Raw genomic sequence first — 12388 nt, 5'->3', positions numbered from 1 at the left:
TGCAACTGTTTCTAGGTGCAAAACGACAGATACAGTACAAGCAAACAAAAAAAACAATATAATGCGGAAGAAAAATATATTTTATTAATCATGTGCATAACATTATCGATTATTAAACATCATTACATCTCTGATAAAATTCACATGAACAGCTTCCCAAAATATACAATTAGCATCCTCACCGACAATTTTAACGAACATTTCCCCTTTTCACAATACATTTTTTGTTATATTAGCAGTAGGTCTATTTTGATATATTTCCATCCCTTACCAGGAATTTAAATTAAGGGTTGCCCTATTGCCTGGGGCAAGTGAATTGAGTACTCCTGCAAGCCTGCCCTGAGGTTGCCCCATTGAGTAGGTGATTATAATTTTTTTGATTGCTACCCTATGTTTAGGTGCAAGGCAGACAATATATGGCATTTCTGCAAGTAAATAGCTCATTTACATTTTCAGCAAATGATCATAACCTTCAGGCAGCCAAAACTCCTGGCTTGCCCGATGGTTAAGTGCCTTTCAGACTTGAATGTCAATCTTTGCGTACTCCTACACAATACTTTTCCCTTTCATCCTTGTGACTCAGATTTTGAGAGGTATAATATTGTGAATTGTGACATATTGCTATTAAATTAGAAAAGTGGTGATAAATCAGTGTAAAACTATGTCTGGTTCATATGACAACCAACACAATCATTTTGGGGAATGCATCAACATTAAATCTTAGTCCACAGGTTTCTTTTTAAAAACGACAGAGGCCTCTCTTTTATGAGTGATACAGTACTTAGAAAATACAACCAAAAAAGGTTCTGAGCAAATTCTCAGAGAATGAGATGAAAAAGGTCACCTGGTGAGAATTTCACTTAACAGAAGAAATTATGTAGCCTTCGATATACCCCATCGGTTAAACATTTTGAAGTCTACAGTAAATATCTTAATTACAGTAATCATATCAACACTGGACCATCAGTGAAAATCACATTTTGGCAAGAACATGAATTCAGAGAAACAGCCCTAAAGGAACAATTCATGTGCAAGTAAAGTGGCACTTGTAAAATAATTAAGAAAACAAAATCAGTCAACAGGAGTCAGAAAGAACTTTCAACTTGTAGCTATAAACATCGATTGATTACAATAGTCAGGGAACATAAGATTACATTCTAGTCAAATTCACATAAATGATCTGTCCAAACTTGAGACATCCACATATTGGGAACTTTCCTTTGCTGAACTTGTTGTTAGTCTGAGAAAAGCACCACACTATAACAAAACCAAGGAAATGCCAGTGCCATTCACTCAAGCAAACAGACACATTTCCTTTTTATGTCAGCTTCCCCTTACAAAATGTAGTCAGTTCTGTAGTTTCGCTTTCACTATAGACAAAGGACAAAAATGAGATCCAGTTTCACTAAACCTAAGCTCAATAGAGAGGTTGAATAAGATTAGGTTGGAATTCCAGCCTTGCACCTAGCTCTTTCAAACCACAGGACTGCCATTTTCTAATTAAGTTGGCAACTCCATCTATCCAGGATAGTCTGGGGTGTAAATCAAACACACCCAAAAGAATCTGCAAGGGTTGAATTCCGGCTGTGTCAGGGGTGCACAACTCCAGGGGCGTATTCATTATGCCGATTTTGTTGATTTTGGGGGGATTTTTTTTAAATGGAAGCAAACAGAACGGAGGGACCTACCTAAATTTGTCCAACAGAAAATCTTGTTTTAATTTATTTTGCTTCCGATTAGTTCTTAAACGGTTTCTGGAATGAATATGCCCGTCCTTGGGGGCCGATGTACTGCTGGTTTTTGTTTCTCCCTGGTGCTTAATTGCTAAAATAGCAAGGAAAGTCACACACCTGGTTATGCCGGTATTATTCAGTTACAAGGCAAGGACGAGAACCAGGATAGAATGCAGGAGATGTACACCCACTGTCTGCTCGCTTATTCTCTGCCTACAGGCAGGCAGTGGAGTAAACCAGTACTTGTAGATTCCTCAACAGAATTGGCGTTTCACAACCTGAATGACTCAAATTAAATGAGCTGTTAAAATGAAAATGCAAAGACAAAGGAATGTACTCAAGACAAATAACAGTTGCATGTACATTACTTGAATTACAGCACTTTAAATAAAGTACATCAAGTCATTGGCACTTTACAGTGAAGTCCCTTTTAAACCAAATATTAAACTGACTCATAGTGAATAACAGGATTCAATGTGGCACATAAAGTAAGACATGGGTGTGGAAGGCTACACAATGCCACAACATCCCAAATCAATCTCTCTATCTATAAATAAACTGAAGGAACCTTTCAGGTTTCGTGCAAGAAAAAGAACAAACAATGTTATCAGAGAAAGCTTTGAGAATATTTTTTCTTCTAGGTGAATTTATAACAACTGCAGATATGATCTCTGCAGATATGATCTCTGCAGATATGATCTCTGCAGATATGATCTCTGCAGATATGATCTCTGCAGACTGCGCTCAAGGCTTTCAAATATTTCACATTGCTGTGAGAAGTTCAGTGTCAAAAGTGAGCTTTGAGAAAACAAATAAACATTACTCTCCCTACCTCTTCTCCCCTGAGGGTAAGACACACCTTTGTAGTCAGGCTAATGCCTCAAATATTTGCTTTTCACTTGTGACTAGTTGGTAAACAGCTGAGCTAATGCCCTATTGGAATTAATAAATGCCTTAACTGTTCTACATTATGATGGACAGTGGCTAATCAAATCGGGAGAATAAAGCCGTTTTGTCAACGAGAATATGTGCCTATAACCATTTTGTTTTTAAAAGACCAATGGAAAAAATAAAATCCTAAAAGGCAAGTATGCAGAAAAAATAGACTTGTATTGAACCACTTCCACCAATGAACATACAGAGAAATCCTGAGTTTTCAAATTATTTGAAAACAGGCGAAGGAATGAAACAACAAAATTAATTGACAGTGTAACAGTGAAGTGAAGATCTGGCCGAGTGCTTGTTTAAACGCACCAGACCAGGGGCCTCATTTATCAACTATGCATACATTTCTTACTCAATTCTGGCATACTTGGGAGATTCTAGAATTTACGTCAGGGCTGGATTACCAAACGGTCAAACAGGGCACATGCCCAGGGGCCCCTAACCTTTTTTGGTTTGTGGGTCTCCTGGAGGTCAGGGGCCCCCCAGATAGCATATGCATATGATAGAACAAATATGTACAATTGCAGGAAATATGCTTTAAACTGCAACATTTTCTCTCAGCCTCATGGAGAAAATGTGACCAATAGCATGAGATGAGCTATAGAAAAGCACATTTATCACTGACCCATGTCAAATAGTGTAGAATTGCAGGAAATTAGCTTTAAAACTTGTTTAGCATTATTAAACAGAATTATTATTATTTAAAACAATTCTTGGGGCCCAAATGCGGTAGTCCGGCCCTAATTTGCCTGTGCAACAAATTATTGCGATTTATCAAACTGTGGAACAGAACATAATCATATTTTTCATTGATACACTATAATTTGTGAGTTTGTGAACAACCCTGCCTGTAAAACTTATTGATTCACTTATGGTAACAACAACGCCTTCATTTGCTGTTTTATTTGGTGATGTTGGAACTGGGCCATGATAGTTGCAAAAGAAAGCTCAATGGCAAATGTGATCACATTTCTGTAGAGGTGTGGGCAGAATGTTTCTTTACAAAAAATGCATACCGCCTATAGCGAGTGCCAAACACTAGTCGCACATTCTGCAAGATTTATTGTCTATTGAACAATTTAAAATTAAATGCTTCCTACAGCCCACACTTCCATGAAAAATACAAATTGTTGTTCAATATTTTGTTTATAAATACGTGATTGTGTTTCTATCTCCTGCCTTGGTATATACTCGGAGATTAAGGGTGTTCATAAATTCAATCTAGAGTGTCAGAGGGGGCGCTCAGAGGGCGATCGTAAATTCAGAGAGTTGTCAGATTGTCCGTTCGTAAATTCGTAAGTGTTTCGCTCTTAAGAGTGCACACTGGCCAAGCAGTAGGGTTGATCCGAGCTTTCTGACCACACAATGGCAGTCAAGCACCCAAGCTAACTGGCTAATTTTGGCTAGCTTGCTAACTATTTCCAGGCACAAATGAGAGAACACCTCACTCTGACCATTTTACTGGTCCTAGCAGAGCTGGTTAGGCTGTTGTCTTGTTATCTAGAGGGTTGGTGACTGTAACTGTGCTACAGGCAACGCTTTTTTGCCGACGTTTACTGACACCGGCCATATTCAAGAGGTGTTGAGCATTCGTAAATTCATCAGTTATTCTGCGCTCTGGCACACTCAGACGAGAAAGAAATAAGAAAATTTGCTTGCAATATAGTTGATCAACCATTAGAAGTAGTGTGTACACTTGGCCTGAGATTTGCATGGAGATACTCACACTTTCCCGTCAACTTCAAAATGGATAAACACCAAACTTTGAGGCCTAACTGGCGCAGGAAAGTTTAGTCTTTTTTTTGTGCGCATGCAACTTTGATAAATGAGGCCCCAGGGCTGGGAAAACTACGGCCTGGCCGGATCTGGCCCATGAGCCCATTCAATCCGACCCACAGGAGGTAAAAATAAACAAATAAGTTGTTTTTTGGGGAGGGGGGAAATTGTTTTGGGTAAAAAAAAAACACACAAAAAACACTCCAGGCCACACTTGAACATCTAAAACTAGATAGAAAGTGTGTCGAAATATAAATGGACCTATATATTTAAAAATAACTGGAATGTTTCTGGCACAAAAATTGATTTTGACAAACATATCAGTCAAAAATAAATCTGTGTGGCCCCCGTTCAATTTAGAAATCCGGATGTGGCCCTCAAGCCAAAAGGTTTGCTCACACCTGCTGCACCAGTCCACTGTCAAACAGTGGTCCGCGGTCAGACCACACACTAAGACAAGTTCACATAGGTATCAGAGAATGCATCAAAGTGAGGCCGAATGGAACCTCAAGAGAAACCAGCCTCTCAAATGGACCATTCCCATTGAACGAAACCTCACTTGAGTGACTGATCCTTCTACTGTGCTATGATGACCATTGACTTCCCTCATTCGTCATAATGCTGGCGCGAGTCAAAACATGGTCTGGTCAAATCGTCTGCGTATCAGGTTCTACATGATCAAAGTTAGAGAGAAGAGACCTCTGGTCTCTCCCCCCTTGGTCTCCTGGGGAGTTTATCGGTCCGATGCTTTGAGCTTGTGATCCTGCAGTAGTGGTTTGTAGTTGTGGCCCTGAGCCTGGGCGTGGGCCAGGGCCTTTAAGGTGTGTCTCTGAAACTGCTTGGCCTTGTTGTACAGCAGCACGCCCACAAACACCAGGGCCGTGCCGGCAGCGCTGAGCACCGTGATGTGGTTACTGAACAAGATGATGCTCAGCCAGACAGACAGGGCGTGCTTCACTGTGCTGGCTACACTGTGGAGGCAAGGGGAGGGTGTTAGACGCTGCTGCAGGCCGCACTAAATATTTATTGAATGTGGCTTCTGTCTGACAGACTGTCTGCCTGTCTGTCTAAATGCAATGACTGTCAAGGATAATAGTGCCACCTGAAAGGGCAATAGTCCCACCTGAAAGTGAGTGGGTGGGGGCATCTCAATAAATTCACGTGGCTCTCTATCCTTATCTACTTTCCTTCATCTGTGCTGAGGTAAAATAACTGATGGGAATGATGGCTAACTGTATAGAGATGCCCCCTGCCTGTGTGTGTCAGACTCTTACCTAAAGGTGACGGGAGAGATGCGTCCCATGAGGGCGTAGGCGGTGACACTCTGCAGGTGGAACAGGGCCCCATCAAACAGCAGCAGCAGAACGATGTCTGGACTCCAGCTGAACGAACGCCCACTCTTCCCAATCACTGAAATGTCCTGGAAACACAAAGGAGCATGGGAAAACATCTTCAAACTGTTGGCACTCCCCCAAACCAAATATCAGGTAAGTTGCTAACTTACCACTTTCATTCCAACTTAAAAAGGCTGACACACTCAGTGCAATTATCATTTTCATTGCTTGTTTTTAAAGCAACAATTTGTCAACATAATACCAGTGTCTTGGCAATCATTATGATAGTAATAGTATTTTATAAATTTGCATCTGCCATCAGTAGCTTTGGCTGCACAACAATACTGCACTGAACAAAAATATAAACGCAACTTGTAAAAGTTTCATGAGCTGAAATAAAAGATCACAGAAATGTGCCATACGCACAAAATACTTATTTCTCTAAAATGTTGTGCACAAATTAATTTACATCCCTGTTAATGAGCATTTCTCCTTTGCCAAGATAATCCATCCATCTGACAGGTGTGGCATATAAAAAAGCTGATTAAACAGTATGATCATTAGGTGCACCTTGTGCTGGGGACTAGAAAAGGCCACTTTAAAATGTGCAGTTTTGTCACAAAACAATGCCACAGATGTCTCAAGTTGAGGGAGCTTGCAATTGGCATGCTGACTGTAAGAATGTCCACCAGAGCGGTTACCAGAGAATTGAATGTTCAGCGTCCAATGTTCAATGGGCCAGTGTCGTTTTAGAAAATTTGGCAGTAAGCCCAACCAGCTCACAACTGCAGACTACGTGTAACCACGTCAGCCCAGGACCTCAGCCACCTTCTTCACCTGCTGGATTGTCTGAGACCAGCCACCCGGACAGCTGATGAAACTGTGGATTTGCTCAACTAAAGTATTTCTGCACAAACTGTCAGAAACTGTCTCAGGGAAGCGTGCTCATTGTCCTCACCAGGTTCTTGACTTACCTGCAGTTTGGCTTGGTTACCGACTTCAATGGACAAATGCTCACCTTCGATCGATCAATAATATGTATTTATAAAGCCCTTTTTACATCAGCCGATGTCACAAAGTGCTATACAGAAACCCAGCCAAAAGCCCCCAACAGCAAGCAATGGAGATGGCCACTGGAGGAGTGTGCTCTTCACGGATGAATCCCGGTTTCAACTGTACCGGGCAGATGGCAGACAGCGTGTATGGCGTTGTGTGGGAGAGCGGTTTGCTGATGTCAACGTTGTGAACAGAGTACCCCATGGTGGCGGTGGGGTTATTGTATGGACATGCATAAGCTAAGGACAACAAACACAATTACATTTTATCAATGGCAATTTGAATGCACAAAGATACCGTGACGAGATCCTGAGGCCCATTGTCGTGCCATTCATCCACTGCCATCACCTCATGTTTCAGCATGATAATGCACAGCCCCATGTCACAAGGATCTGTACACAATTCCTGGAAGCTGAAAATGTCCCAGTTCTTCCATGGCCTGCATGTTCACCAGACATGTCACCTATTGAGTATGTTTGGTATGCTTTGGATTGATGTGTACGACTGCATGTTCCAGTTCCCGCCAATATCCAGCAACTTCTCACAGCTATTAAAAGAAGAATGGAACAACATTCAACAGGCCACAATCAACAGGCTGATCAACTCTATGCAAATGAGATGCGTCGCGCTGCATAAGGCAAATGGTGGCTACACCAGAAAACAGACTGGTTTTCTGATCCACACCCTTACTTTTTTTTTTGAAGGCATCTGTGACCAACAGATGCATATCTTTATTCCCAGTCATGTGAAACCCATAGATTAGGGACTAATGAATGTATTTAAATTGACTGATTTCCTGATATGAACTGTAACTCAGTAAAATCTTTGAAATTGTTGTATGTTGCGTTTATATTTTTGTTCAGTTTATATTCAAAACAAATGGAGACCGGTATACACTATGCTACACAATATACTCTAGGGTAGAGAGCTGCATTGTGGGCCCTGCACAGTCGTTTTTCCATGGACATGAACTTCCTAAACATAATAGGCTATCACAAATTGTCCCGCCTCTATCAAATTTATGCCAGATTATTTCAAAACGTTTGTCTTTGTTTTGTAGGCTATTCATTATCTATTGTATTAAACGGAATAGTCAAACTCTAATAACCTACTTTTTGCTGATTTATGTTCAGTATTCTACCTTTATCTTTTGTTGGGCGTGCGAGATCAAGTGTCCCTATATGTGTGTTCTCAATTACCACAAAAAAAAATACTCTTATTCTGTGCATTTGTGTTCTTTTCACTCTGTCTGGGTAACTTAATACATAATTCACAGCATGATTATTACCTTGACCATGCTTAAAGAGATATTCAATTGTGTTATCTACCAATCACTGTTCTTCTTTGAAGCTTTTGAAAAGCTCCCTGGTCTTTGTAGTTGAACCTATGCTTGAAATGTATTGTGGACAGAGGAAGGGTTAGTCATTTAAAAATCATGTCAAACCCTAAGAGTGAGTCCATGTAACTTTTTAGTCCTGAACTAATTTTGGCTTGCTTAAACAATGGGGCTGAATTCTTATGCAACTAATATATTTTAGTTATGCATTTTTGTATTCATGTTTTGTTTTTAAGCAATTTTTTTATGCCACTTTGACAGAGTATTGTGAATATTGTTGACTTAAAAATGACAATTAAATCGATTTTAATACTACTTTGTAACACAAAATGTGAAAAAAAGAACAAAGGGGTCTGAATAGTTTTGCAAGGCACAAGGGTTTTTAATGAATTTATTTGCAAATTATGGTGGAAAATAAGTATTTGGTCAATAACAAAAGTTTCTCAATACTTTGTTATATACCTTTTGTTGGCAATGACAGAGGTCAAACGTTTTCTGTAAGTCTTCAAGGTTTTCCACACACCGTTGCTGGTATTTTGGCCCATTCCTCCATGCAGATCTCCTCTAGAGCAGTGATGTTTTTGGACTTTCAACTCCCTCCAAAGATTTTCTATGGGGTTGAGATCTGGAGACTGGCTAGGCCACTCCAGGACCTTGAAATGCTTCTTACGAAGCCACTCCTTTGTTGCCCGGGCGGTGTGTTTGGGATCATTGTCATGCTGAAAGACCCAGCCACGTTTCATCTTCAATGCCCTGGCTGATGGAAGGAGGTTTTCACTCAAAATCTCACGATACATGGCCCCATTCATTCTTTCCTTTACACGGATCAGTCGTCCTGGTCCCTTTGCAGAAAAACAGCCCCAAAGCATGATGTTTCCACCCCCATGATTCACAGTAGGTATGGTGTTCTTTGGATGCAACTCAGCATTCTTTGTCCTCCAAACACGATAAATTGAGTTTTTACCAAAAAGTTATATTTTGGTTTCATCTGACCATATGACATTCTCCCAATCTTCTTCTGGATCATCCAAATGTCCCTGTCAGCGTAGTGTGTTACTGATGGTAGGCTTTGTTACTTTGGTCCCAGCTCTCTGCAGGTCATTCACTAGGTCCCCCCGTGTGGTTCTGGGATTTTTGCTCACCGTTCTTGTGATCATTTTGACCCCACGGGGTGAGATCTTGCGTGGAGCCCCAGATCGAAGGAGATTATCAGTGGTCTTGTATGTCTTCCATTTCCTAATAATTGCTCCCACAGTTGATTTCTTCAAACCAAGCTGCTTACCTATTGCAGATTCAGTCTTCCCAGCCTGGTGCAGGTCTACAATTTTGTTTCTGGTGTCCTTTGACAGCTCTTAAAGAAGAAGTTACAGGTCTGTGAGAGCCAGAAATCTTGCTTGTTTGTAGGTGACCAAATACTTATTTTCCACCATAATTTGCAAATAAATTAATAAAAAATCCTACAATGTGATTTTCTGGATTCTTTTCTCTAATTTTGTCTGTCATAGTTGAAGTGTACCCATGATGAAAATTACAGGCCTCTCATCTTTTTAAGTGGGAGAACTTGCACAATTGGTGTCTGACTAAATACTTTTTTTGCCCCACTGTATACTGTGATTCTCGCGATTCTATATGTATTGCGGTTCGATACTGCAATTTTATTGCGATTTCATGTTCCAAACATATTGCTCAATATGTGTCTGCTGCAGAGAGATAAATGAGAGCAATAGTCAGGGAAGTAAAAGCACTGAAAACATGTTGGCTCAACATTTCAAAAGAAGATGGCGCAGGTACAGCACACTTTAAATATTGCAATATGTAACTATCCATTTTTCCCCCCCGTCACTAATTATCACCTGTAGCCCAACTGATGCAGCATAGTGGCTATAAAACATGTACATCGGCTGAAGCATGGCGTTTGTCCATCTGCATTTACTCCATTGGACACAACTTCACATGAAAATGTAGGGCAGCCGTGCTTCTAGCCTCTTGGCAACTTTGCAGTATTTTGTTTTTTGAGAAACAGCTTCTATCTCAAGGCCATCAGACTGTTAAATAGCCATCACTAGCACCTTAGAAGCTGCTGCCCTATATACATAGACTTGAAGTCACTGGCCACTTTTATAATGGAACACTAGTCACTTTAATAATGCTTACATATTTTGCATTACTCAACTCACACGTATATACACTGTATTATATTCTACTGAATCTTAGTCTATGCAGCTCTGACATTACTCGTTCAAATATTTATATATTCTTAATTCCTTTACTTTAGATTTGTGTCTATTGTTGTGAAATTGTTAGATATTACTGCACTGTTGGAACTAGAAACACAAGCATTTCGCTACACCCGCATTAACACCTGCTGAACATGTGTATGTGACCAATAAAATTGGATATCCTGATTGTTATTATTAATAATTGTTATAATATAATTCTGAGTTATGATTCACTATATTTGTTTGGTTTTTATTATAAAGTAGGCCTATGTCATTGGCCATTTAAGACATCATTGCCCTTTTAACCCCTGAAGTCAATGTCCATGCACCCGCAAAAAAATAATTTGCATAATAATAACAAATAAAAAAAGAACCACAAAAATCTGTCAGTTTAAGATAGAGATATGTTTTTTTTTTGCACTTCAGCATCTACTGTGAAAGGTGACAGAGCTAGATGAGACTTCCCAAAAATCGGCCTTCTCACAAAATCGTCTGTAGCATCCGATCGGTTTGGCCTACAAACTATTATGACCCCTCTATGGGAAATGTAGACTCTCAAACACAATGGTTGTTCTCAGTTTTGCTCTAAAGTGGGTACAGCTGATCTAACTTCCGTCTCTAGTGTACGAACAGTTTGGGCTACACACTAATATGATGGTGAGACTCTCACGAACATGTCACTTGTTTTGCTCTAGGATGCCCACAGGCCTCACTAGACTCATCTGAAGGTACCCCAGCACCAGTTGAAAAATAAATTAATGGAAGTATACATGTACACTCTTTCGTGCCAAAAATAAGGGGTTATATATATATATATATATTCAAAGAGTTTGTATGGGCTAATAGCAGTAAAGCCTAAATGTATTTATCCTCCAATCACCTTTTCATTTATTTTTGTTATACTTCAAGGGGTCTTAAAATTCTAAATCAAATAGCTAAATTATCCTTGGTATTACCTTCTTAAAACAATTCCATATAGCTTAGTAGAACTTAGTAGTATCCTGGTCAGTGAAAGGAGTACATTTAATTGTACCCCTGTCAAGAGTGCAAAGTTGCCATCAAGGTAAAGAGTAGCTATTTGAAGAACCTCAAATATATTTTTAATTTGTTTAACACTTTTTTGGCAAAAAATGATTCCATATGTGTTATTTCATAATTCTGATGTCTTCACTATAATTATACAATGTAGAAAATTGTAAAAATAAAGAAAAACCCTGGAATGAGTCGGTGTTCTAAAACTTTTGACCAAAAGTTTGGGGTCACTTAGAAATGTCCTTGTTTTTGAAAGAAAAGCAACTTTTTTGTCTATTAAAATAACATAAATTTGATCAGAAATACAGTGTAGACATTGTTAATGTTGTAAATGACTATAAAGCTGGAAATGGCTGATTTTTAATGGAATGTCTACATAGGCGTACAGAGGCCCATTAACAGCAACCATCACACTCCTGTGTTCCAATGGCTCCTTGTGTTAGCTAATCCAAGTTTATCATTTAAAAAGGCTAATTGATCATTAGAAAACCCTTTTGCAATTATTGTTAGCACAGCTGAAAATTGTTTAAAGAAGCAATAAAACTGGCCTACTTTAGACTAGTTGAGTATCTGGAGCGTCAGCATTTGTGGGTTCAATTACAGGCTCAAAATGGCCAGAAACAAAGAACTTTCTTCTGAAACTCGTCAGTCTATTCTTGTTCTGAGAAATTAAGACTATTCCATGCGAGAAATTGACAAGAAACTGATCTCGTACAAGGCTGTGTACTACTCCCTTCACAGAACAGCGCAAACGGGCTTTAACCAGAATCGAAAGAGGTGTGGGAGGCCCAAGTGGCCAACTGAGCAAGAGGACAAGTACATTAGAGTGTCTAGTTTGAGAAACAGACGCCTCACAAGTCCTCAACTGGCAGCTTCATTAAATAGTACCCACAAAACACCAGCCTCAACGTCAACAGTGAAGAGGCGACTCCGGGATGCTAGCCTTCTAGACAGAGT

The 12388-nt window shown here is 39.7% G+C and overlaps 1 protein-coding gene across 2 annotated transcripts in view; it reads right to left on the bottom strand.

The window, feature by feature from the left end:
* Nucleotides 1-59: 59 nt before the first annotated feature.
* Nucleotides 60-12388, bottom strand: part of LOC109869617 (solute carrier family 35 member E2A-like) — a 38125-nt gene continuing 25796 nt past the window's right edge. For both annotated transcript variants that reach the window (XM_020459874.2, XM_020459875.2), the window contains exons 8-9: nt 5729-5874; nt 60-5425 (exon numbers count right to left, since the gene is read on the bottom strand). In XM_020459874.2, coding sequence (XP_020315463.1) covers nt 5188-5425; nt 5729-5874 — 384 coding nt within the window. In that variant the 3' untranslated portion in view covers nt 60-5187. The remainder of the gene's footprint in view (nt 5426-5728; nt 5875-12388) is intronic.

The sequence above is a fragment of the Oncorhynchus kisutch genome, linkage group LG24 (genome assembly GCF_002021735.2).
Source record: "Oncorhynchus kisutch isolate 150728-3 linkage group LG24, Okis_V2, whole genome shotgun sequence".
NCBI classification, from domain to species: Eukaryota; Metazoa; Chordata; class Actinopteri; order Salmoniformes; family Salmonidae; genus Oncorhynchus; species Oncorhynchus kisutch.
Note: the sequence above shows the minus strand (reverse complement) of the source record. Positions and strands in the feature narration are given on the sequence as shown.